Source organism: Mixophyes fleayi, chromosome 2 (assembly GCF_038048845.1).
Source record: "Mixophyes fleayi isolate aMixFle1 chromosome 2, aMixFle1.hap1, whole genome shotgun sequence".
Taxonomy (NCBI): Eukaryota; Metazoa; Chordata; class Amphibia; order Anura; family Limnodynastidae; genus Mixophyes; species Mixophyes fleayi.
The window spans coordinates 140,481,825-140,508,755 of record NC_134403.1 but is presented as its reverse complement, the minus strand read 5'-3'; the positions used below and the strand labels follow the sequence as shown (position 1 = coordinate 140,508,755).

General features: G+C 41.4%; 1 protein-coding gene across 2 annotated transcripts; it reads left to right on the top strand.

The window, feature by feature from the left end:
* The first annotated feature begins 2,029 nt into the window (after positions 1-2,029).
* NIPA1 (NIPA magnesium transporter 1) lies at positions 2,030-26,676 on the top strand. 2 transcript variants are annotated; one of them, XM_075200098.1, is made up of 5 exons: positions 2,030-2,095; positions 8,352-8,399; positions 9,655-9,745; positions 18,770-18,930; positions 22,905-26,676. In XM_075200098.1, coding segments are annotated over exons 2-5 (765 nt in total). In that variant the 5' UTR covers positions 2,030-2,095; positions 8,352-8,398; the 3' UTR covers positions 23,417-26,676. The 2 variants fall into 2 exon arrangements, with proteins under 2 accessions (XP_075056199.1, XP_075056198.1); XM_075200097.1 differs by lacking the exon at positions 2,030-2,095 and adding an exon at positions 4,334-4,615.
* Positions 26,677-26,931: the final 255 nt, after the last annotated feature.

Below are 26,931 nucleotides of genomic sequence, written 5' to 3'. Positions count from 1 at the left end.
AACGGTCACGTGAATAAAATCGTGCTCAAATATTAGAAATCACATACAGTAGGCTGCTTCACTTTAAACATCAACTTGCAGATGTAAGACCTAGATAGATACAAAAGAAAGAGAAGCGCCAAACATAGTGTGATACCATTAATGCCAAAAAAAAGTGACCATATAATTCAAATTGGCCTCGTACCAAAAATAAATAATAAAATCGCTTATCTGGGGAATAATATCCCTCTGAAATCCCAAGTTCCTCCTTGTATAGATTGGCCCTTCTGTTCATTGGATTCCAAAATTGAGTATAAATAAAGCAGGCTTATCTGTAAGATAGACTTATCCAGAGTCCTTAGGGAGCCGCTTTGGTCGCAGATGACAGAAATTCTTTTTCACCAAACAGGCAGGCAACCACGAGGAATAGATAACTCCTTTCGCCTCCCTAGTCACAGATATCAAAGCCTCCTTCCAAATTACCGATCAGGGTAGTGAAACACCGATGCTCCCTTGACGTTTTTCGTCTATGAAAGACTTTCTCAAAAGGGTTTTTTGGCATTGATGGTATAACACTATGTTTGGCGCTTCTCTTTCTTTTGTATATATATATATATATATATATATATATATATATATATGTGTGTGTGTGTGTGTGTGTTTTTGGTTTCCATAATAAGAGGAAATGATAACATCTAATCTATCTTGTGCACAAATATTAGGTCCTACATCTTCTTATATGAGGATTCTCTCATGAAATGTGGCAGGAATTAATTCACCAGTTAATACTTACGCATTTAAAAACAATTCCCCTGGTGTAGTCCTGCTTCAAGAGACACACTGAAAAGCCTCCTAAAATTATTTTCTTAAAAGTAATTGGATTCAAGAATGTATATCAGGACCATTTATGAGCAAAAAACAGGTGGTGTTAATTTTGTTTGGGAAAAGGATGCAATATGTGAAAGGTGAAGTTATTCAGGATGTCGAGGGAAGATTTATATTAATAGACATAAGTATAAATGGAGAAATATTTACTATACTTAATATATATGCGCCTAAAACTCCAAATAGAAATTGTTATTTGAACATTTCTGATAATAGGAGGTGATTTTAATGCTATAGACAATCCATAAATGGATAGATCTACTATACCCATTTTGGGTTCAGTTAAATCTACAGAAGAAATTCATATATTAAAAACACAACATAATTTGGTGGACCCTTGCAGAATATTGAACCCTACAGATAGGTCTTATACACACCACTCCAAAGTGCATAATACACTTTCCCGTACTGATTATATCATGATATGTAACACTTTACTTTCACAAATTAGAAATACAAACTTAGAAAATATTCTTATTACTGATCACGCACCTATTCTGTTAGACATTGAAAAAAATGAGCACAATCACATGGATCGCCTATGGCGTTTTCCTTCATATTTAGCACAAAATGATCAATTTAAATTATTTTTAAAAAAATAAATGTGATGAATACGTTATTGAGAACCAGCAACATAAGGAAGACTCAGCACTTTATTATTGCATATTCAGCAGCAAAAAAACAAGGAATAGGGGGGTCAGTATCAGGAGCTAAATACGTTAATCAAGACTAATTATGACTTATTTAACATCAATCCAAATCCCTCAACATTCGAAAAATATAGATAGTAAAAATACGCTTGAAACCTTTTTGCTAAACCAGGCAAACAGTAGAACAGTGTATGCAGGCCCGGCGCTTCCATTAGGCAACCATAGGCAGTTGCCTAGGGCGCCGGGACCTGCAGGGCGCCGCTGACTAGATTTTCTAATCTAGTCAGCGGTTTGGGGACAGAGGTGCAGCGGCGGCGTGACGCCAGCTGATTTGTAAAGTCTGTCGGATGCGCCCAGGCAGCCGCACTCACACATGATCACTGACTGTCAGTGATTATGTGATCTCTCTGTCCAATGTGCTCGCCTGTCCCTGCCCCTCCCCTTCCAGCATGCACTGCTCCACCCTCTCTCCTCTGTGTGAAGCAGCCGAGGAGCAGCCATTGAAGAGACAAAAGAGAAGAAGAGAGAGGTTTAAAGAGCCCCCCCCCCCTGCTTCTGCTGACCAGACCAGAGAAAAAAGAGTGAGTGCAATCTAATTATTTATTTATTTAAAAGACGGTTCATAAAGTCCAATCTAGGAAGGTAGGGAGGTAAAAAAAAATTGGGGGGGGGGGGGGGGGGGGTGGTCGGGGTAAAATTACTTTTCTTGGCACCTTATGTTCTATATTTGACTTGCAAACTATGGGAATTTCTCCACCATAGTTTGAAAATCAAATATAGAGCATGAGGTGGCAAATACTATTCAATATTATTTGCCACCTCATGCTCTATATTTGATGTGAGTAGGGAGGCTGCAGAGGGGGCACAGAGTGTGAGAAAGGAGGCTGCAGAGGGGGCACAGAATGTGAAAGGAGGATGCATAGGGGGCACAGAGTGTGAAAGGAGGATGCAGAGGGGGCACAGAGTGTGTGATGGATGCAGAGGGGGCACAGAGTGTGTTATGGATGCAGAGGGGGCACAGAGTGTGTGGTGATGAAGGGGGGCATAGTGTGGAGATGAAGGAGGGCATAGTGTGAGGTAGCTGTAAATTATTCTTTGACAGAAATATAATTGAAATTAAAAATATAAAAATATTATTTTCCCTTGGATTTATGTGTATTATTTTTGCATACAACTAAATAAGTATTTCTGTCCTGACCTAAATACTTCATACTTGCCAACTCTCCCTGAATGTCAGGGAGACTCCCTGAAATAGGGGTGATCTCCCTCACTCCCTGAAGAGTCTGGCATTCTCCCTGATGCTGACCCAGTACAAGATGTGGTTGGCTTCACCATCTGTGGCATGATGACACAGTTCAGAAATTGTGTCCTATGTCCATGTATTGATGTCTATGGAGGTGGCTATTTTCATGGAGACCAAGATTTAATCAAAGACTGACAAGGAAAGACAACATGACTTCAGTAATGGAGACAGAAATATAAAAGACACTTCAGTCTCTACAGATTCATTAGCTGCTTTTCTTTAATGCATAGTTGCCTACTCTCCCGGAATGTCCGAGAGACTCGAGCATTTCTTGGAGACCTCCTGGGCTCCTGGTAGAGCAGGGCAACCTCCCGGTTCTCGCCCCCACAATAGATAAGTGGTGGGGGGCGGGGCTTAATGGCACAAATATCGCATTATCTTAGTCCTGCCCCCTGCTGTAATTGGCCAAAATTGTGACAATTGTCGAAGTCAGCAAATTGGATAAAGTCATTTCAATTAAAATCGAGCAAACTTGGTTGTCTTTGTCTGAAAATATGCGTACGGTACGCTACGACGTATAAGGGCACGCTACAGCGATTCCTTAGGATGAACTAGCCAATGATTGACAACCCCTTGGACCTTCCTGAAACCTGGACCAATAGAAACAAGCTATACCATCTTTATTGTATTACTGTATTTCTGTGTGCATATACTCAGCAGCTTCACATCTAGTGTTCAGACATCTTGTCCCCAGACTTCAGGATTGAATGACTGCACACTGGATCCAGAGCGCCTGTGATAAGTAACGGCTGTATTTATTATCACTTCGCTTGAACTTATCATACTACTTTTTGCGAATAAATCTTTGGAAAAACAAATCGAGGTTCGAAAATCGTTATTGGTTAGCGACAATACGCACTTAACACAATCATTTAGGGGGTGGGGCCAAAATGTTGCAATTCGTGAAGCACCACCCCCGAATGCCCACCTTCCCGGGATCTCCCTGAAGCCACAAAGGAAAATTTGGCAATTATGAAATACTTATTACCAGTTTTTTTGACCAAACTACTTAGAAAACGGGAATGCTCTGTAATTATTTTGGAGGGGTGCCTTGAAAAAATTATGGAGACTCTAAGGGTGCCGCAAACTGAATAAGTTCGGGAACCACTGCATTACACATTGCTGCATTTAACCATGCACAGAGTGAAGTAGTGTCTTGCTCTGTACGCTGGTACCCAGGATTAGGAGGAGGGGTAGTGTGAGGCCTAAGAGGAGAGGGTTGCAAAGTTTTGGTAAATTTTGGTAGTTCACACTTGATTTGAAAAAAATATGACTAATAAATTATGTATGAATGTCCCTCACGAGGAGAATAAGCAGTATCATGGGGTTTTATTTTCCTTTACCATTTTGCTCTTTGTTTCATATCTTATAGGCTGGTAGAAAAAATGATGTTAATATATAAATTTAATGTGTGAAACAAATGTAGACACAAGATGCTCATGCATTGTATCACTTTGTTTTTGCAATAAAGTTTCAACAAAGAAAAAAAAAATCACTTTACCCCTTTGTAATGTAGTTCACAGTCCTGTAGTGTGTGGGAGTTAGTGGAGCAGAGAGAGGTCGCCGCACAGTAGCAGCTTTGCTAATCCCGGAAGGAGATTGACAGCTGCATGTGACAGAGGGAACGAGGATGAGAAATCTGCCGGCAGATAAGTAGTAGAATTGTGGTCGATTACAAGGATGGACTTCCAAGCAGAGTTACCCTATCTGGGGCTGAGTGTGGCTGTTTTCTCCAGCCTGCTCAATGGCTCCACGTTTGTGCTGCAGAAGAAAGGCATCTTGAGAGCCCGCACAAGAGGTAAAAGTGGGCAGAGTGCCAGCCTCTAGACAGATGTGACTTTCAGGATATATAGCCACCTTGAGAGTACTATTGGCAAGCAGAGGCTGGTGCAGTAAGTCATGCGGCTGGCACAGAAATATTCTGTAGCTCATTCACTGCAGTCATTAATAAGAGATTCTTCATCTGCTTTTGTGCTGTAAGTACATAAAAGTAGTGTCAGAATTAATTTGCCGCAAAATAAGACTCAAATGTCTTCATTTTGAAATTTAACAGCCTAGATTACTAGTCAAACTAAGGGTCTAAAGGTTTTGTAGACTACAATTCACAGAATGTCCTTGTAGCTCCACAACATTTGGAGAGCTACATGTTGACAAAGCCTTGGGATGGGGTTAAGCATGCTGACAGCTGCTTAGAAACATTTGTTTGCAGCTTCAGATAGATAAAACCCCCATTTAATTTGTCTATGACACAACATGTCTGCAGGGAGCATTAATGCTTTTTAAATGGAGAATTTTAGTGACTGAGTATTTGGTCTATTTGCAAATTCCTTGCCTGAGTGGTTGGCAGGTCCAAGGGTGCAACATCTGTTATTATTACTAAATAACATATTTTCAGGTATTCTGGATTCCAATTATTCCACCTTTATCTCAAATTGAAAGTACAGACTATTGAAAAGCATTAAGCTAGCTGGCAGACACCCCTCAACGTTCTAAGTCCATCTTCCTTTAAAATGACGTGTCCTGTCTTAACCAGCTTATTTTGTTGAAAGACGTTAGGTGTTTTTCTGCATAGTTAGGTCTGGATTTGCGTAAAAGCAACATAAGCCCAGACTTGTGGCAGGAGAGTTGAAGGGTCAGTACTCTGCTCAATTTGCCCATAATCTTTATTTTATTTAAAATATTATTTACACAGTAAACCCTTAATTACTGGTACAGTCAGTGGGTAAAAAAAAATTTGTGAGTTTTTTTTTTTTTTTTCCCGGCAGCATAAAAAAAATCTCTTAAGGGTTTTTGACGGCAATAGCGACCATTTTGAGTTAGCACAGCTGGAAAACTCGTGCAATTCAATTGAAAGAGGGAACGCTGCCCCCGTGCGTTAAACATTATGTTTGCAAGATTTTAGGGGAGTGAATGGGAGTTTTAACGCAGTCATGTATAACAAAAAAAAGGTTTTGCATACATTAGATTGCATTACACATTGATAATATCTACATTACAGTACTTTCTTTAGCATATTTTTTAATTGAATTATTTGTTACCATACAATCATCTATACCATGTCAAAACACATTACTACATTCATATTTGTACCAAAAACATACATAAACATAATTAATTAGTGATTTTTTTAAAAAAAAAAATGTATGTTTATTTTATTTCATTATTTTTTCACACGAACTTCAACTTACACAACTTAGGCATTAGTGATAAACATAAGTTTAACTTTTTTTCCACATTATTACATGATTTCAAATACTTTTCAGAGGTTTTTTATTTTTAACACATCCTAAAGAGATGTGAGATAAAACAGCATATTTGCCTGTTTAACGCGCCGCGTTAAAAAACAATTGAATATCTTTTAGCGCGGCGGGCTCTCAACCACCCTATACTTTCAATAGACCTTCCACTGGAGCGTGAGAGGACCGTTTCATGAAAAAAAACAGTAAATGGAATTGAATCACGGGTAAAGTTAACCCGCTTGAAAATGATAACAAAAAACTGCATTAAAATGATTTAACGCGGTCAAAAAAATAAAGAAATAAGAAATAAAGGAGGCTGTGGAAAAGGCAGCAAAAACGTAAACAAAGGCCTCTGCATGGTTTTATGTTTATATAGACTAAACAGGGCAAACTCCTGTACAAATATTGGAACTTTTTTTCTAACTTGTAAAGATTTTTATTGTATTTATAAAATAAAGCAAAACTAGCATAACAATGTATTGTGGTTACAGTCAATTCTATCAGATATGGGTACATTTACATTAACATATAAAAAGACATTGTACAGAAGAAAAAAACATAATCCAGAAATAGATGGGGTGGGGAGGAAAGGGTGGAGAAGGGAGGAGACATATTTAGTGGTAACCAACATTCCAAAATTTCAGAATGACACATTTATACCCCATTCATACTGCACCAAAATCCCGGGTTTTTGCTGGGACGAGCTCAAACGACCCGGGTCGTGGTGCAGTATGAATGGTACAAGTCAAAAATCCCGGGTCTAAAAACCCGGGTCTTCAACCCGGGATTTATTGAGGGGTAATTCCCGGGTCGGACCCGGGTTGCCTGCACTATGAATGGTGCAACCCGGGTTTTTCAACCCGGGTTGCACAGAAAACAAGCTGATTGGCTGTCTGCCTGTCCCTGGAGGATGATGTCATCGGTGGGAGCCCGTGGAAGATTCGAGAAGGAGTTTAGGAGAAATGGTGGATGACATCACCATTTTTCAGCCAATGAAAACTGCTCTGGTGATGACTCCCACAAATTGCCAGGGCACAGACTTGTGCAGTATGAATGGGGTCAACCCGGGAAATTCCTGGGTCCGAGGTGCAGTATGAATGGTGTTTCTGAGCTGGGACACTCCGAGCCCTGGCAAAAACCCGGCTTAAAAAACCCGGGATATTGCCGGGGCGGCAGTATGAAAGCGGTATTAGAGACATCAAAGCAGTAAGATTTCAGGAGGCTGAATTGATTACTAAGGGTCCTGTAGGGGCCGATGTTCTGAGTAATGTTCATACCTCGGGAACCACTTGATCAATGGAGAGAATACAGCAGTGGAATATCTGAAACCAATGGTTTCCAATCGCATAGCTATGTTGTATTTTGGGAAGTGATGGGGTAAGCGGAGACTTCCAATGTTGGGCTATAGCTGTCCTAGTGGCAATGAGTATATGCCCAGTAGCATAGTAATTGTGGCGTTGACGATGAGGTGGATAAATGTGTAATAATGCTACAGCAGGGCAAGGAAAGACATTGACTTTAGTAACCTGGGATATCAGATGGGAAACCTCAGTCCATAATGGCCTGATTTTGAGACAAGAACAGAAGGTATGTATGAGAGTACCAACATCTCCACAATCTCTCCAACAATACTTGGTTACAGAGGGACAGATTTTGTGAAGCTTATCTGGGGTAAAGTAATTCCTATGGTACCAACTTAATCATCATTTCCGAGGGATTGATGCACCTGGACATTTTATAGATATTTGGGAAGATTTTCTCCCAATCTTCTTCAGATAGATTAATGTCCAAATATGTGAACTTTTTATACATACAGATTTAATTATCTACGAAGTAGTCTGTCCACTAGTACTGAGCTTCCAGTATGTACTGGACAAAACTGCAGTGCTGGGAAGTGGAGATACTGAATTCAACAACAGCATTAATGGTTGCAGCCTGTAGCCACTCATTCGGAAACGCACAAAGGGTTATTTACTAACATTTGCTTAAAGGTGCAAATTTGTACTAAACTCATAGCAACCAGTCAGCAATTAGCATTTATCTGCTTATTGCATGATGTCAAATAAAGCAAATGCGTTATTTGATTACTATGGTTTTAGTGTAAATTTGCATCTTTGAGTAATGTTTGTAAATAACAATGCCAGTCTGCATATTTAGCCTAACCTTCTCTAAAAGTCTAGCAAAGGAGGCAAATTAAGCCCTGCAATATATTCAAATTATATATATGAGTGTTTTTAGATTCTTCTTATGTTATTGTACGCGTGTGTCTTTAGGAGGTTTTTATTTTTATTGCAGGGGCATCTTATCTTACAGACTTGATTTGGTGGACTGGCACCATCACAAGTAAGTGTCAAGCTTAACTACATTATAAATAATATCTATATTCAGACTTCTCATTTCATATTGCCATGCTCTTGTTTGCCCTATTGACAATGGTGAAGTTTATACATCTGGCAGGAGAATGAAAAAGTCAAGGATATAAACTCAGTGAAATCTTTTGTAGGTACACCTTTCTAGTACTGGATAGAACCCCCCTGTACACCTAGAACAGCCAGAATTCTTTGTGGCATGTATTCCAACAAGGTGCTGGAAATATTCCTTAGAGATCATAGTCTATGTTAACATGATAGCATCACGCAGTTGCTGAAGATTTGTCCATTGCAGGTTCATGCTGCAAATCTTCTTTTCCATCACATTCTAAAGATTCTCTATTAGATTGAAATCTGGTGACTGGAGGCAACTGGAGTATACTGAAATTAATGTCATGTTCATGGAACCAGCTTGGGATGATATGTGGTTTGCGACATAAGTGTTATCCTGCTGAAAGTATGGGTAGACTGTGAAGATGAAGGGATGCATATGGCAAGCAACGTTACTCTGGTAGACTTTGGCATTTAAATTATGCTCAATTGGTATTAAAGGGCCTAATGCATGCCAAGAAAACATTCCCCACACCACTACACTGCCAACACCAGCCTGCGCTTATGACACAAGGCAGGATGAATCTATACTGTTTACACCAAATTCTGACCTACCTTCTGCATATCACAGCAAAAATCGAGATTCATCAGACCAGGCAATATTTTTCCGGTCTTTAACTGTCCAGTTTTGGTGAGCTTGTGCCCACTGTCAACCATCCATGTCAAATCATCCCAGAATGCTCCACCCTTCCAAATGTCTTCCTGGATAATAGTTGTTTACACTGGGCATACAGCCTTTTTAGTTAAAACATACTGTTCTAGTTACTCCAGTATTTTAAGAATAATCAGACATCAAAGTTTGCAAATTTTGAATGGGTATCACATATACCATAGTGTTGTAAAAAGGGTATTTAGAAAATTGCTTGACCAGACATGTGACATCCACTTTTGGGGTTTTTGAGTATATACCTTTAGCCTATGCGGTTAAAATTAAGAGTAAGTAGCTTAAGTAGAGACTGCAAGTCAAACTGGATCAGACATATATCATTTTTATATAAGGCTCTGATTGTACATAACAGAGTGGTCAAGTCAGCCATACTTTGATTTTAATTACAACTAGTTATTTATGTAGCATAACTTTGACTGAAATACAATGTGATATTTTGACTTTTTCTTAGTGGCTTTGGGGCAGATTGGAAATTTCCTAGCATATACCGCTGCTCCGGCCGTACTTGTGACTCCCTTGGGTGCTCTGGGCATTCCTTTTGGGTAGGTGGATTACAAAATGTTTATTTGTCATTATTTTGTCAATTGATCTACACTTGTTTCCTGAGGATAGCAATCAATATCAGTAATGAAAGCATTGTGGCTGTTAACTTGTGCAGAGAGATAGACCACTACTGTGCCCAGACTATGTGCTACCTGTGAGCTGGGTAGATACCTACTAAATCGTTAGTGTCTCCAAACTTGCTCACATTCCACACTTTCAAGTTCATCCTGTCTTGCAAAGCAAATTCCTGTGAACCATTTGTGAACAGAAGAAGGCACATTACAGCAGTTAGCCCACATTATCCAACAGACAGCCCTAACCTCACCTGTTCTCCAAGTCCTCCCAATCATAAGAAACAGAAAGACCTCCCATGATTCTGTAACCTGCCAGTTATGAATATAATTGTATAGATGGGAGTGTTATACTTTGACTATAGTCACCTGAGATCTCTGATGTTGGTGTTTAAAATATGTGAAAATAAATAAAAATTAACCCATGGACCTTGGTTAACAGTAAAGGGGCTAAAACAAAGATTTAGTTTACTCTTCTCTATAGAGGACTGTAACAGCCTAGACCTGGACATATGGCATGGTGTCTCCAGACATCTGGGGTGGACACCAATTTGTTAGTTTGCTTGGGAAGAGTTTGAGCCATAAAAGCCCCTTCACCTCCTCTGAACACTTTGTCAGAATAGCTGCTTTTTTTTTTTTTTTTTTAACTCAAAATTTTATTGTATAATAAAGTATGAATGACATAGACTTTAGATAACAAGCATATTGATTGGAATAGTCATAAAGCATAGTGGATATCCAGCAATGTCACTCATAAAACAGTAAAGTATATTGCACTATAACAGAATGGTAATGGGTGAGGGGCGGGAGGGAGAGGGAATGGGTATTGGAGGAGGAGGAGGGGGTGTAGGGTGGGTAAGGGGGGGGGGGAGATGGTCGAATCATAGGATATACTTGAGAGGAGCATGTTCACCTTCAGAAGGGGGTGCTGTCATATCTGCATGGGAGTGTTTTTTAAAGGAGTAAAGGGGTCAATGTTATCTGGAGTTGTGGAGGGAGAGACTATTTGGAGGAAGATAAAGCTACGGGGATCTTAGGCATAAAGCCAGGGGGCCCAGATTTGATGAAATTTGTCTTCTTTGTCTCGCAGCAGCGACGTGATTTTTTCCATGTTGGCAATAAACCATATATAAGATTTAAGAGAAGAGATGCGGGGGGGGTTCGCCTGCTTCCAGAGCTTAGCAATCAAACATCTGGCGGCTGCCAGAACATGCGAGGCAAGTTTTGCGGAATGGGTGTCTAGGTCTTGTATAGGGTAACAGAGGAGGAAGGACCATGGATCCTTTCTGATAGGGCATTGGAGGAGGGAGGAAAGAAGTCTCGAAACCCTGTCCCAGAAGGAGGAGATAACCGGGCATGACCACCAAATATGCACGAAGGTGCCTCGATGGCCACAATTCCTCCAGCAATCGGGAGAGGCTGACTGGTACATTTTTGCGAGCTTGTCAGGTGTGAAATACCACCTGTAGTAGACTTTGTACGCATTTTCCTTAATTAATGTGGAGATGGAACTAGAAGCCACGTTTAGCCTGATGGTCTCCCAGCAGTCCTCCTCCGGGGGAGGGCCCAGATCCCTCTCCCACTCCCTCTCATGTGCGTTCCCGGAGGGAATCAGTTTTCCTAGTAGTAGACTATACAAGGACGAGATCATACCCCTTCGCAGAGGGGAAGAGAGGCAGAGAGATTCAAATTGGGAGGGGGAGTGAGGTGAGTTGTCCGACAGGAGTGACAGGAGGAAGTGCCGAACCTGCAGGTATTGGTAGAACGGCGGGTGAAAGTTAGGGACCCTGGAGCAGAGGGCGTCATAGGATATGGGCCTTCCTCGCTCAAGAAGGCTCCCGGCAAAACGGAATCCTGCCCTAGTCCATAGCCGAGAGAAAGATCGGGACTTTCCCGGAGGGAAGGTGGGGTTATGCCACAGGGGTATGATGTGCAGAGGGTTAGGAAAGATAGAGAGATGACCCTTGCAGGTCTCCCAGATCCGAGCTGCAAATTCCAGAGTTGGAAAACGTTTGGTTAGGACCTTCCGAATATCAGGAGGGACTCCCCAAAGGCCTGACAAGTCGGGTACGGAGAGGTAGGCAGCCTCCAGGTCTGCCCATGCATGAGATGCCGGTGGAGCAAATGAGGAGGCTATTGAGCTAAGCTGAGCTGCCCAGTAGTAGGCCTTGAGGTCGGGGAAGCCCCTGCCTCCGCAGCCCTTAGGTTTTTTAAGTAGTGCCAATCGGAGCCTGGGAGACCTGCCTCGCCAAACAAATTTAGAAAGGTGTTGTTGCATAGAGTAAATTTCAGTTAGGGGTATTCTCACAGGCAGTGTCTGGAAAAGGTAAAGAAGTTGAGGGAGAACAGTCATTTTTACCGCAATGATCCTGCCCAGCCACGAGATGATTAGGGTTCGCCAGGAGAAGATGTCTGACTTGAGTTTGTGGAAGAGGGCTGGATAGTTCTCCTGGTATAGGGTTTCATATGAGGTGGTTATATATACTCCCAGGTATTTTAATTTTTTCTTCTGCCATCTAAAGTGAAAATGGGAGGTGAGATCATAGCAGTCCTGTGAGGGCACATTAAGAAATAGGGCTTCGGATTTTGTTATGTTGATTTTATACCCGGATAGGTCACCATATCTCGAGAGGAGGCAGAACAGGTTGGGCAGAGATATTCTTGGTTGCTGGAGCGTGAGGAGTATATCGTCAGCAAAGAGTGAGAGCTTACTCTCCAGGGACCCTGTCTCCACTTCTCTGATATCTGGGGAGGCTCGGATAGTGGCTGCCAGAGGCTCAATGACCAAGGCAAAAATTAAAGGGGAGAGTGGGCATCCTTGGCGGGTGCCATTACTTATTGGGACGGGATCAGAAGGAGAACCATTGACCATAACCTTAGCAGAGGGGTGAGAATACAGGGCCTGGACCCCCGACAAGAAATCCCCAGACAGACCGAAATGCTTGAGGGTATGAGTCATGAACTGCCAGGAGATCCTGTCGAAGGCCTTTTCGGCATCCAAGGATAAAATGATGGATGGAGTTTTCCTAGTGTTAATTATATGAATGAGATCGATAGTTCTCCTTGTGTTATCCCTGGCCTGCCTACCAGGGACAAACCCCACCTGATCATAGTGAACTAGCCCGGGGAGTACAGTGTTTAGGCGATTGGCCAGGATCTTAGCGTAAAGTTTCAAGTCATTATTAAGGAGGGATATTGGGCGATAACTAGCACAATTATGGACTTCTTTGCCTTCCTTGTGGATCAGGGTTATCCGAGCCTCCAGAGATTCTTTAGGCCAGGGTTTGCCCTTTAGGATAGAGTTAAAAAGAGTGGAGAGTTGGGGGGCCAGAAGAGCAGCGAATTTCTTATAGTAGGCTGCTGAAAACCCATCCGGACCAGGTGCCTTTCCTGTTTTCTGAGCCTTAATAACCTGCACTACCTCCTCCAAGGAGATGGGTTCACTAAGGCGGTCTGCAGCCTGGGGAGTAAGCTTCGGAAGGCGAGCGTCCTCCAGGAACTTATCTATACGCTCTGACTGTTCCCTGTGGGCCGAAGTGTTGGTGGGTTGAGGGAGGTTGTACAATTTTAAATAGTAATTTTGGAATTCTGAGCGGATTAATTTTGGGTCATAGACCAGAGTCCCGGAGGGATCCCTAATAGCCATAAGATTACGGGCCGAGACTTTGGTCCGCAGCCGAGTGGCCAAGAGCTTGTCCGCCTTATCACCTTTTTCGTAAAAACGCTGGTTCAGCCATTTCAGCTTGTTGGCCACTCGGTGGGAGAGAAGTAGGTTAAGTTCACCTCTCACGGAGGCCATTTGTTCAAATAAAGCAGGGTCAGGGTTAGATTTATGTTGTTCTTCCAACTGGTGGAGGGTCGTGGAGAGACGCGTGGTCTCGGCCACCCTAGTCCTCTTAGCATTTGCTGCCGAAGCCATTAGATGGCCTCTAATGACCGCCTTATGAGCATTCCAGAGAGTAGAGGGGGAAATATCAGGAGATTCATTTGTTTCAAAATATTCGGATATTAGGGATTTAATATGAGCTACTGTATTTTTGTCGTGGAGAAGGGACTCGTTGAGTCTCCAGGAGAATGTGGAGGAGCGAGATACTAGGGAGGAGAGGTCCGCCGAAATTGGGGCATGGTCAGACCATGTAATTGAATGGATAGTGGAATTAGTGAGTTTGAGGGTCAGGTCGTGGCTGAGCAGGATCATGTCGATTCGGGAATAAGTGTTATGGACTGAGGAGTAGAAAGAATAATCCCGGGCCAAGGGGTCAGAGATTCTCCAAGTATCATACAGATTGTGCAGTTTCATGAAATCCTGCAGGGCTCTAGAGTTCCTCCTGTCCCTCCCGTCGGAAGGAGCAGTTGAAGGGGCAGACCTATCCAAATGGGGGGTGAGGACCGCGTTAAAGTCTCCTCCCACTATCAATTCTCCCTTGCGAACCTGAGAGAGTGTAGCTCCCAGGCGCCTAAAGAATTTGTGCTGGTCTTGGTTTGGGGCATAGATGTTCACTAGTGTGCACGGGAGGTTGTTCAATTTACCTACTAGGATAATGTATCTACCTTCTTTATCCCTGTGTGAGTCTGCGAGATCAAAGACAAGATTACGTGAGAAGAGGATTGCCACCCCGCATCTCTTCTTGGCAGAGTCACAAGCATGATAAGAAAGGGGGAATCTCTTGGATTTAAGTTCCGGGTGCAAGTGTTTGATAAAGTGGGTCTCCTGTAGGAATACTAGGTCGCCTTTAAGGGCCTGTAAAGAAGCGTAGAGTTTGCCTCTTTTTTGGGGAGAGTTAAGACCTTTAACATTGAAAGAAATCAGACGGAGTGTCATGAGAAAGTCAAAGTGGGAGAGTCAGGAGGTGAAAATATATGTAGTGAATTGTAGTTTTGTCTTGCTGAAGGGATAGATGCCAGAGACGACCATGGTTGGGGAGACATTGTAGGTGTGGTGGGAGAGTGGGGAAAGGAGGACGGGAGTGGTGCAGGGAACCCGTCCAGGATGCTGGTGGGGCAGAAGGAACGGTACTTTAGGTACCCGGGGACCAGCTGAGAGCAGTCAAGCTCTATGGGGGAGGTGGCTAGGGCTTACCAATCGGGAAGGCGAAAGGTAGATGGCTGACAGGGGTGGGGAGGGAGGCGGGAGGTGGGTATCTGCTACCCAGTGGGCCCATGTGTGTGGGTGTGGGGGAAGAGGGGATGACAGAGAGGGCTGTATCAGTAAGGTGGGGCCACATCATGTAAACATATAAACATATGGATTAACTATGTAACATTGTCGAACCAGAGGGTACAGAGATAACAAACAAATGTTTACAAATGCCAATTTGAACCACTGTGAGCGTATAGAGAATTTCAACAGTTAAACAAAAAGCAATTACATAACGGGACCAAATGGACCCCAAAAAAAACAGATAAACATGCCTGCCGATGGTCATAGGGGAGATGCCGCTTTTCCGAGGGAGGTCCATAGCGGCATTCCGCTGTAACTCCTAGAAGGCCATGGGTATGGAAATCCACCTGTATACGAAGCAGAACAAACAACAAGCAAAAAACAAGGCAGGGCAAACAGGAACCCCAGACCTCAGGCGTGTGAACAATATATTGAGAAGTTAGGTAACATATGGACATTTCGGAGGGCACGTCTCCGGGTAAGTATAGTTCCTCAAATGTCCTTCGGTAGAATTGGCCATTAGGTGGTCAGGAACGGCTTACAATAGCCCTGGGTCGGATCGGATTGACCTTCCCTGGGTGGGGAGTTTCTGATCCCTAAAAGACAGTCAGGGATATAAATTACTAGGTCTTGCGAGGAGTGGAGGACTTTTGTACTGTGGACCATTCGCCTCGCGGAGCTCTTTGGGGTCGCGGGTTTAAATCCTGGTTGCTCGAGGTAGATGAATGAGAGGCGCCCGTGGGGGGCTCAGGAGCAAGACCTAAGCGGTGTAGGAGGGCCTGGGCCTCCGGTAGTGTGCGGGCGGAAATCTGTCTCTCCTGGTGCCAGAGGAACAGGCGGAAGGGGAAGCCCCAGCGATAACGGACATTATGATCTCGTAGAACTTGCGTTACCGGGGCAAGCTCCCGACGTCTGGCCAGGGTGGTTGGTGACAAGTCCTGGAAGATCTGTATGTTGTGACCCTCGAATGTTAAGGTATGTAATTTTCTGGCTCCGCGCAAGACCATCTCTTTGGTAGTATAAAAGTGAAGTCGTAAGATGACATCTCTAGGCTGGTTCTGGTCGGTAGATCTGGGCTTTAGGGCCCTATGGGCTCTGTCCAGCAATAAGTGGTCCTCCGGGACCTCAGGGGCCAATTGGGAGAAAAGCTTCTTCAAGTATTGGTCCAGATGCGCAGGTTCGACCGTTTCTGGAATGCCTTTTAGGCGCAGATTGTTCCGCCTCGCCCGATTGTCCATATCCTCTTGATGTTCCTGGACAGATGTCAAGTCACTTCGTAGGCGTACAATGTCTTCCTCCATGCCTGTCTGAGAGGACACCACCGTCTCTAATCTTTGTTCAACTTGGTCAGTGCGGGTTCCTATTGAAGTCACCTCTGTCCGCAGTGAGTGGAGGGCAGCTTGTACTTCTGAGTGCACGGAAGATTTCAGTTCTTTCATTTCTTTAATTAACGTTAGGAAGTCCCGTCTGGTTATCGGGGACGTATCATCTTCCTCTGAGTCAGATTCAGCAGAAGTGTGGGGGGAGCCCGTCCTCGACCGATGCGGGGTTGAGGTTGATTGCTTCGAGAAATATTGAGGGAGGCTTTTGGGGTGGGATTTCTTACTGCCTTTAGGCATTGTGAAGGATCCTCAAAGGCAGGGCTGTCAGGCAGTAAGAGGGGCTGTGTGAGCAAACCGGATAGTAGAGTAAATTACAATGGGAGGGCCCACATAGGGAAGAGAATTCACATGGGTCTGAGTGTAAATAGCATGGAAAAGACTTCCCGCCCCTGTCAGCACTTTAGGGGGTTACAGGGTCATTGCGCACCCCTGGAGCTCTGGGATCGGCTCCAATAATAGGTAAAATACAATATGGGTTAGAACTATAGCGATTCAGGAAGTGTGAGGCCTGAAGTCTTAGAAGAATCTCAGAATACTTGAAGGAGGCAGGCAGAATGGGCAGCGGTAGTGTAATTGCCCCGTGTGTAGCAGGTTTTTGTTTTTTTGGTTTTTTTTTTGTTTTTGTTTTTTCACACTGACCTGGCTCCTGTGGTTGGGCGCTGGCAGTGAGTGGTTTCTCCAGTCTCCTCGCCAGTCCGGGTGCTTTTTCAGCTGCAGGCTTGGCCCGTGTCCTCTGGTCCAGCGCTGCTGGGGGATATATCTGCGCCACTAATTGTCAGGCCGAGAGTGCGCCTGGTGGTTAGCTGCTGGCGGACCCCTAATGGTGGGAACCTCCGAGCCCAGTCATAAGCTCTAAGCTGAGCTGAAGGCCCAGCGCAGGAAGCCCTGGGACGAATCGCCCGACCGGAAGTCCCCGCGGTAAAACCGGAAGTGGAGATGTCCGCCGGGTGGGTCTGAAATTGAGCCCCAGGCCTTCTCCGGAAGTAGGCCTCCGGGTCCCGCTCACCTAATCCTGACAGATGGCGGCGTCTGTGGCTCCGAGCGCCGTGGGGGCTCTATAGGAAGCGGAGCTCCGCTTGAAGAAGCCCCAGGGAGTTGTATGGGCGGTCAGGAGCTGAGAGCTGGGAGGCCCAGCGTGGCGGGGACCAGTTGCGGTGCCGTCGGGAGGGGGAGGTGAGTGACCAGCTGCAGCTGGGGTATCCAGGGCAGTGCCCCAATCCTCTGGTGCCAGATTCAGGGAGAATGGACCACGAGTTTGCAGGTAATTCCCCCAGTACCTGATTTGAGTGCAGGAGCTGATGTGGAAAGCGACCACCTGAAATGGCTGCTTAGCCACGCCCCCCCAATAGCTGCTTTTTAACGCCAGAAAACTTATTACGTATGTTAACCAAATGTACTAAGCTACATACTCTAGCAGCAATATGCCGTAAATGCAAAAACATTTACTCTTTGTTCTTTACCTGCTTGTGTCACACACTGTATTTTGTCCTGCCTTTAGTTCAGTCTAGTTTGTTGTGTTTGAGATTCAACAAGGGAATGGAAATATGTCCTTGATGCAAATCACAGTTGTTCAAATAGGGAAACTTTTTCATTTTCTGTGTTTAATACATAATATAAATTTTGCTCTGTCACCTCATGAAGCTTTACTTCAGTTCTTGACTGATATGAAGCTGTATCTGCAGTTATAAGGGGGAGCTGGATGGGACAGGGCTCCCTGGTGACACACAGACCAGCAAGGCAAGGGAAAGGGGGGGCAGACATGTAAGTTTGTACTCCCTTTCACACATTTGGGACAGAGGGGTCCAATGAGTGACAGAAAAGGAAAAAGGAGAGGCAGAAAAGCAGAGTCTGCCCAAGGCAGCAGGCAGGGGAGCGAGGAGAGGTATTGCAGTACTTACATAGTAGACAGAACATGCCCCTAAATATAGCCTTGTGCGTCTCTTCTCCTGAAGCCAGGCACAATACAATCACTGATTATTAGGAATTGTATATGATGACATTAGTATAGTACTCCCATAGTTTGACTCTCTTGATATAGTTCATTGTAAACCCATAATTATTCACATTTTATTTAAACTCATCCTGAACATTCATAGACCGTTTTATTGAAAATGTTGTGCACTTATAACACATTGGATTTAATAATAACTGCTAATATACTGCACACCTAATCCCACAAAGTTCTGCCTGCAATACATAAACTTTGTTCATTGTCCCATTTCTCCTCACTCTCCCCCTAATTGATCTTACCCCCCCCCTCCCAATTTTTATTTTATGTATTCTCATGTTTGTTATATGTATATTTGAGCTGCCATGTAATGTAAAACGTCTTAATAACTGTGTTGAGTTAAGCATTTGAATACTTGTCAGAGGGTGATGTTCTGTTTAATCTTGTTTTACATTTGAAAGGTCGGTTTTAGCTTCGTATGTACTGAAAGAAAAGCTTAACTTCTTGGGCAAACTTGGATGTCTGCTTAGCTGCGTGGGGTCTGTTATTCTGATTATCCATTCTCCAAAGTCTGAAAACATATCATCTCGAGCAGAGTTTGAAGAGAAACTTTCCAACCCAGGTACAGTAATATTTTTAGGATTGTCATGATCACCATGCAGGTTAACTGTGCCGGATAAAAGTTGAAATTGTAGGCACAGATAGGGAAGGATTAGTGCGTAAAATCAGATGAACAAATATATATAGGTTACCACCCAATGCCATCTTATCTATCACAAGGGTTGCACTGAACAGCCTGAACGGTCAGATTTTGTTGTATATGTCTGAATGCTTAGTGTGAGCACCTGGACATTAACGTGTTCACGCAGTAGTTATTCTATTACCTCTTTATTCCAGCTGTGAGATGTAGTACAGGAAGGAGGAAGAAGAAACTGTAAATTCTATGTGCTAAAATCTATTGTCTCAAATACCATCATGTATGAAAAGTGGTGCACAGGAAAACGATACCGTAACCAACAGCAACCAGTCAGATTCTGTAATTTTTCTAGTACGGTTTAGCAAATGAAAACAAACATCTGATCCTTTTCCTGTGGATAAGTGTCCATAAATGTCTCCATATTTGTAAAAATGATGGTAAAGCTATTTGGCTAAGGATATATTGTCTAGTCTGATCAGGATTTTTTTTCTGATCCAATAGTCGGACTCAACCAGCCCTAACATGTGACAAATTCAGGCAATGTGATTTAAAACAGCTAAGCTGTGGTCAAATTGCTGTATGTGGCCAGTTTGTCTGTTAAAGAACCACCTATTCCAGTGATGGGGCAAACTACGGCCCGCGGGCCAGATCCGGCCCACTTAGAGGTTCTATCCGGCCCGCCAATATTTTAAAAAATTTCATTAAAATGTGCATAAAATTATTAGGGCCGACCCTGTGTGTCAGAACCTTCATTTGTATGCCTTCCTAGCTATTTCCTCCATTACACTTCATCCTCCTTCCTAAAAGGTCACTTCGTATGTTAATCACTCAAACACCTGCCAGCCCCCTAATGGCTGAAAGTCATGTGAGAAGAGATGGGCTGGGCCATATACTAAGGTGGATTTCGATTGGCTGCTGTGTTGTCAGTTAGTGGCTCACCAGAAAGACGGATCTGCAACAACCTGCTGAAATAAGTGCTGTGTCTGTACGATCGCTGCACTTATAGAGGTAACACTGCTATAGAACACCCTCCCGTCCCATTCAAAAAATTTGTATTATATATTTCGATATTTGAGATTTTTTAATAAATTATATTGGCCCGCCTAAAGTTTTTCTTTTTTATTTGGCCTGCTCCTGAAAAAGTTTGCCCATCACTGACCTATCCAGTCTTCCAGTCAGAAATGACAGAAAACTGAGAGCAGCCTGTATTCTGCTACACAGAAAATTTAATACAATGTCGAACAGCTCAAGTTCTGTTCAACTACGAGAACGTCTCAATTTGTGAATGTTACAAGATATCTTTTCATACCTGATAAACTTGTACTCAAGGTCTAGTGGTCTTTTAATGACACAGGGATAGTATGTGTAAGTTAGCTTACCACCTTACCAACATATTTTTCAAAAATTGATATAACCAACAAAAAATTATAATGAGATTCATTGTAAGATCTTAACTTCTTGTTTATGTTACATTATTCCTTGTTACTTCGGTGTTTTCCTGATGTTGACATAGCTGACATTTTGTTTACAACCCCAAGAGGGGAAAATTACCTCTAATAAGCCCTTATTGACCAAAAGTTAAATACTATGTTTTCTTCAATATATTCAACATGCTATAAAAAAAAAGTCAAAAGCTCATCCTTGTGGCAACAAATTAATGGCCCTTAGCACATGATCTCCGCAATATCATGGGAAAATATACAAAAAAATTAAAAAATGTTACAATCGGTGTCAGTTTCGAAAAAAATAAACGTAGCATAAAAAAAAAATCAGATCCCTTGTTTCATTATTATACAGTTTCATACTAGATGAATCAGAAATTTACCAATAAAAATGCTAACAGCAATGCATCAGAGTATATGTATAAAATATGGCTGCTGATAAATGATTATTAATATTAAATTTGTATAATTTTAAAGCATGACAGCGCTCAGCGGCGCCGTACAGTAGGGAAAACAGAACATACATAAAACAGACATACAAGGTAGACAAAATAAATGCAGACAAAATCATATGGAGGACCCTGCTCATTAGAGAGCTTACATTCTAATTAGCACAGCTGAAACAAGATGAGCAAGTGTGACTCAGAGTAGAGATTGGGACACTTGTGATGGTGCATTAGTGTGAATAGTATTATCGGCGATGCGATAAGCTCCAAAAAGAGATGGGTTTTCAGAAAGCGTCTAAAAATTTGAAGGCTGTGGGAAAGCCTGATTGCGCATGGTGGGAATTCCATAAGTGGGTAGCAGTTCGGGAGAAGTCTACTAGGCAGGAGTGATAGGTGGTTACCAGAGACAAGGCACAGGATGGATCATGATACACCAAAATCTATTAATACAAAAAAAACACCATATGAAATTGCTGATGTAAATAGGCATAATGGATTAAGTCAAAACTTTATTATGGGCCCAAAACTAAACTAAAGTGTGGTTTTCTGCTCATAATAGAAAATAAATAAGTTATAGAAATATCCCATATATATGGAGTGGAAGACGTAATGGAACCTAATAGCAGTGCTGCTACATGATGCTAGGATGAAGACATGACCGTGCAGTGGACAGTCTATGCTGGATTGGTGAACTCCTGATACAAGGGTGACAAACAAGGAGAATGGAGGTCGCTTGATGCAGCTTCTGTAATAGCATGCAGTAGCAGAATTACAATTTATAAGCATTATGGACCAATGAAAGCCGAACCAAATAAAAACATGTAGTATTGTAATTCTTTTAAACTAGAGGGTCTGAGCAACCTAATAAATCTCAGAGGAAATCTGGTGCAAACCACAAAAGTTTAAGCAGTCAGGTTTTCCCACAAACAAATTTCGTGCCACAATTACTTAGAATTAAATAAATAAAACCACTGGTGCTACATTTGTCTTGTTTTAATTTATACATTTGATTATTACCAATGTCAGAAAAAAAACTATGATCTTGGGAAAGTTTGCAGGTTTTACAATGGCCACATTCGTACCCCCCCCCCCCCCCCTCCTTAAATTATGGACACTCTATGCCTATCATTTGACAAACCATATATTATGTTCAGATCAATTCATGTTGTATGGAATTTTCTGACAATAAGATTTCATTTTGCTGCATATTCAAAGGATTACTGAATATTGTTTATTTGGTGCTAAATAATTTTTTCCATTTCCATTTTTTTCGTTGATGTTGACTGGACGAACACTGGCTGACTTTTCATTTATTGCACATTTTCTTCTTTTATGTTATTGCTGAGATCATATGCTAATGACCATTCATTTGTCACTACTTATGCAACCAGTATATTTGTAAGAATTTGTAAAAAGAAAAAAAAAAATTTTATTCACTTGAATTTTGTTGGTTGCAAGGTCACATTAAAGGTGTAAAAATACCTGACATGGTTAATCTTGATTTCTGGCTTTACATAACAAGCACCTGCAATTTCGATAAGGGTGTGTAGACTTTTTAAATCCACTGTACTTGAAAAATCTATTTGGGTTATCTCGGTCTAAAGCTGTACTACCCATCGCTACCTCCTACTATAAAATGTTACTAATATGCTCCTCACGCTAGCAGAGTTTCAGGGTCTTCTCCATGCAGCTGTTTTTTTTTCCCTGGAAGTCCACTGGTTCTTCAATACAGAACCAGAAAATAAATTCAGTTTCCCAGTTTAAAAAGGGGGTGTGAGTGGGAGGACCAATTAGAAGCCATAGTCTCTTAATTGCAGCTTCTTGGTCCTCCCGTTCACAAGTCCTCTTCGACGAAACAGAGGAGTCCCAGGATAAACAGCTGCATATAGAAGCTCTCTGGGCTCAAACTAGGATGAGGAGCACATTCATATTATTTTACAGTAGGTGGCAGTGCATCTATAAAGAGACTAATTTTAACATCCTAACATATATATATTTTTTTCTGTTTCAGTATTCCTCAGTTACATATGTGTTGTTCTCCTGATGTTGACGTTGCTGATATTTTGGTTAGCTCCAGTTTACGGAAAGAAAAATATCATGGTTTACATTGGGGTGTGCTCCCTGTTAGGGACATTCACTGTGCCCTGCACCAAAGGCATTGGCCTTGTTGCTCAAGATGCCTTCACCAACAATCCAAGCAACAAGGGTGCAGCTTATCTTTTCATGTGCCTCCTTGCAGTATTGGGATGCAGCATCCTCATCCAGTTTCGATATATTAACAAGGCTTTAGAAGACTATGACTCATGTATATTTAGCGCACTCTATTACGTGATCTTCACAACTTCAGTCCTACTCGCAACAGCAATACTGTTTCAAGAGTGGACCAAAGTAGGAGCAGTGGACTTCTTGGCTATATTGTGTGGTTTCATCACTGTCTCCACTGGAGTCATTTTAATCCAGATGTTTAAAGAGTTTAACATAAGCTTTCGGGAGCTGAACAAGACACAGGAGAAGAAAGAGTGAAATGACCAGCCTTTATAGATGACAAAAAGGCTATTCCATGTCAAAACAGCCTAGCTCACCCTAACCCTTACCTGCTCTGTATGTATATGTGTGTGTATAAATATATTTATATTCACTTTTTGGAATTATTAGAGAGGCCACTATTAATCGGAACTGATAAGCAGGGACCAAAGTTCACTTTCAAACCAGGATACATTGAACATTATAGCAACATTAATGTTTGATCCAGTAACTCGATTGTAAGCTAAAACAGCAATGTTTCTATATGACAAACATGTGGCTAAAATGGTAGCTATGGATTAGTCATGAAGCAAACCCTATCCAACACCTGCTCCACATTGTGGGTCATTTTTCAAACTGATTTTATTGTTATTTTGTAGCACCAATGAAGCAATAGTATAATGTTAGCAGTGAGGTTGACTTGAATTTATTTTAGAACTTTCACTCTCTAAAAACCAATAAGCCTAAATATATCATTTTTTATTTATTGGGGATTAGGTAGCAAATGGCTCATTGACATGGAATGGCCAATATGTATATAATTTGTAATTATAAACTTCACATGCCTATTGTGGTATATATATAATATGGCATATGATTCAGTTTTAGAGGAATGGTATTCACACTAATATCTTTCGGATATGCTCTGTTTGCACTCAGGTAACACATCTAAGGCTGCTCTGTATTAACTTAACTAAGACACTTTTCATTGTTTTCACTTATTAAAATGTGGTATTGTAATAAATTATTGTGGAAGAGAATGGAAAGCTGTGAATACTTAAAGAGAACAGAAGTAACTGATAATTGTATTATACTGTGGCTTACCCAGAAATTATAAATTACTTTTTTAATTAATACTGTCTATTTCAGTATCGCATGTAAACAGAAAGTTTTACATGAAAGTACCGTAGTATAGGAAGGCACATTCAATAAATAACTTATTTGTGTGTAATGCTTAATTGTATTACATATTCTGTAAAAGATAATGGTTCTAGAGGGAATTGCCACCATTAGCCATTCCATCTTATCAATAGGGTTAATCTTTAAGAACATCCTGGCATGTTATCAAATACCTAATCATCTAATATAATAAAACCCTTTACTGCTACTGCTATGTATTGCAATACCGCATTAACCTCATAGAGCTTAGAGCATGTTTGTACCCTACCACCAATATAGTTCTCTTCCCACAAATATAAAATTGTAAAAAATTGTGAAGGCATTGGAAAATTACATGGTAGTGCCGAGGAGAGTCGTCATACCAAGGACAGGGTTGTTTAGAAGATCTACTGAATACCATCTAAGTTCAGCTGCTGGACCCATTGACTTCAACTCTCATTGCTGTTGCCGTCTTTGTTGCTGCTTTAATTGTCTCCGCTGCCTCTTTGGAGGCAGCAGCTGAGCATGAGGAACAACTGTCCTGGGTCTGTTAGCAGCATTGAACATGATATTTAAAAATAACTTCAGCCACACAGCTACTCCCAAGTTGGCGGATGGCCCTAAGAGTGCTTGTGCAGCACGAAGGCAAAGTCCTCCTATTGGGGACAGAAAAGTAAGGAGATTTGATTGGGATAAATGGTGAACAACCGCTAATGGTTGACAGTAACTGACTGTTTTAAGATTTCTACAATGGGTAGTATTGTTTAATTTCTTCAGCTTCCACCATTTCTCCTCATTCCCACCATGATGTACCAGCAGCTGCTATTGTTATTTTTCCATTTTATGTATCAGTTGTTCCCCACACCTCTTAGATTGTAAGCTCATTTGGGCAGTTGCTCTTTACTTATGTTTTCAGTTTTATGTAATTTGTGTTATGAAGCCCTCAATGCACATTGCTGCAGATATTTTTGGCACTTTAGAAATAAAAGATAAAGATAATAAATATAGAGAATAAAATATAGTGTTATTGTATAGAGAAATGTGAATATATTTTTCATATACTTCCAATTGTTAAGTAAAAATGTAGCATTCTGAATTAGTGATTTCTACCTGGAGCCAATTTTGCGTAATCGCTGTAAATGATACATAAGAAAAGAAGTACTCTTAACTGTAGTTATAGGGAAACATTGGACAGATCAGTTAAAGGGAACAAACCACAAAATAAACAAGAACACAGCAAAAAATATATATGGATGCAGGGCCAGCTGAAAATTAGGACCAATGAGGCAATCACCTTTGGCCCTGTAGAAGACTTTGGTTATTTGAAAAAAGAAAAGTATGCTCAAGACAATACAGCCAGCACTGCAATGAATATGTGAAGGGAAACAGGAATGTTTTTCCAAACTGTGTTGTAATGAATATGATTTAATTCCCTTTGCATGCTTCCTGTTGATCATGGATCTCCCTTTTTGTTTGATCCATTATATTCCTTGTAGAAGATACTTGAATGCATATTATCTGTTGCATTGTATTTGAGTTACACTTTATGAAGAGATATACTTGAAAAAAATATTTGCATGTTTTACATATATAAACAGGGTTAGACCTTACTGAATAGTAAATACCCATTTGGAAGGGAGAGTGGTGAAGCGTGCTGAATATAACTCACCAGTAAGAGGTAAACCTGCTTTGATGGTTTATTTGTAAAGATAACATGTAGACAGAATGCATTTGCTTAACCTGCTTGCTCTAGATATTAAACCAACCCACAATTTTTACAGTGGGTTTTTTTTGTGACGAGCCACAAACAATTTTGCTTTGTCTCTAATCCCATTATATTTTCACTTCTAAGGATATGCTTTTTTTGTGTGATTCACATTTAATTTTTTGTTAATGGTTTTAAATATCATTTTATTTGGGTTATACTGGCAAAATTAGATAAAAATGAAAATTAGTAGTAGGCTTTCCATTAATTCTAACCTTTATTGTTATTACAAAATGATTATATTCTAAGGACGTAGCCTTTAAAAGTATTGCTATTTATATCATGTTGGCACCACCTCCCCAGTCACCTGGTTATAGTAATAGCTTTAATAGTTCTGATATACTTTAAGGGCCTCAAATTTAGAGTTTGGTTCAGGTCCCCTATTTTGCGGAGACGATCCTGCATGAATTTGATGTTTTAACTTTCTTTTAAATTACATTTTCGAACAAAGATTTTTCATATACTTTTACTGGAAGTTTATTTCGTTAGCACATGTTACTATATATTAATGTACATGCTATTGTTTAATCAGAATAATGTATTGTTTTTGCAAATGTATTTGAGACAACTATGCCTTTTAATTTTGTTTTATTCTATTGCCCTCTATAAAAGTATTATTTGTACAATAAAGATAATATTTGGAAAATAAGACAGACCGTTGTTTTCACACTTATACCTGGAGTGTTTTAGGGGCTTCAGATATGCTAAAAAAAAAAAAAAGCAGTTCTGGACAAACCCTTTAGCTTAGCTTTGTTTTAGTGTGTTAATAAATCAAACTTGAGCATATACAATAATTAAAAGGACCTGTCAATTCAATCAGAGGCTCCAGTCGGTGGTAGTCAGCATATCGATGCTGAATATCCCGACATTA

Bases quoted from the DNA above. Each gene is read 5' to 3' on its own strand.
- NIPA1 (XM_075200097.1), top strand. From the start codon at position 4,498: ATGGACTTCCAAGCAGAGTTACCCTATCTGGGGCTGAGTGTGGCTGTT. The intron at 8,400-9,654 runs GTAAGTGTCAAG...ACTTTTTCTTAG, and splicing joins GTGGACTGGCACCATCACAA to TGGCTTTGGGGCAGATTGGA. The intron at 9,746-18,769 runs GTAGGTGGATTA...TACATTTGAAAG, and splicing joins GCTCTGGGCATTCCTTTTGG to GTCGGTTTTAGCTTCGTATG.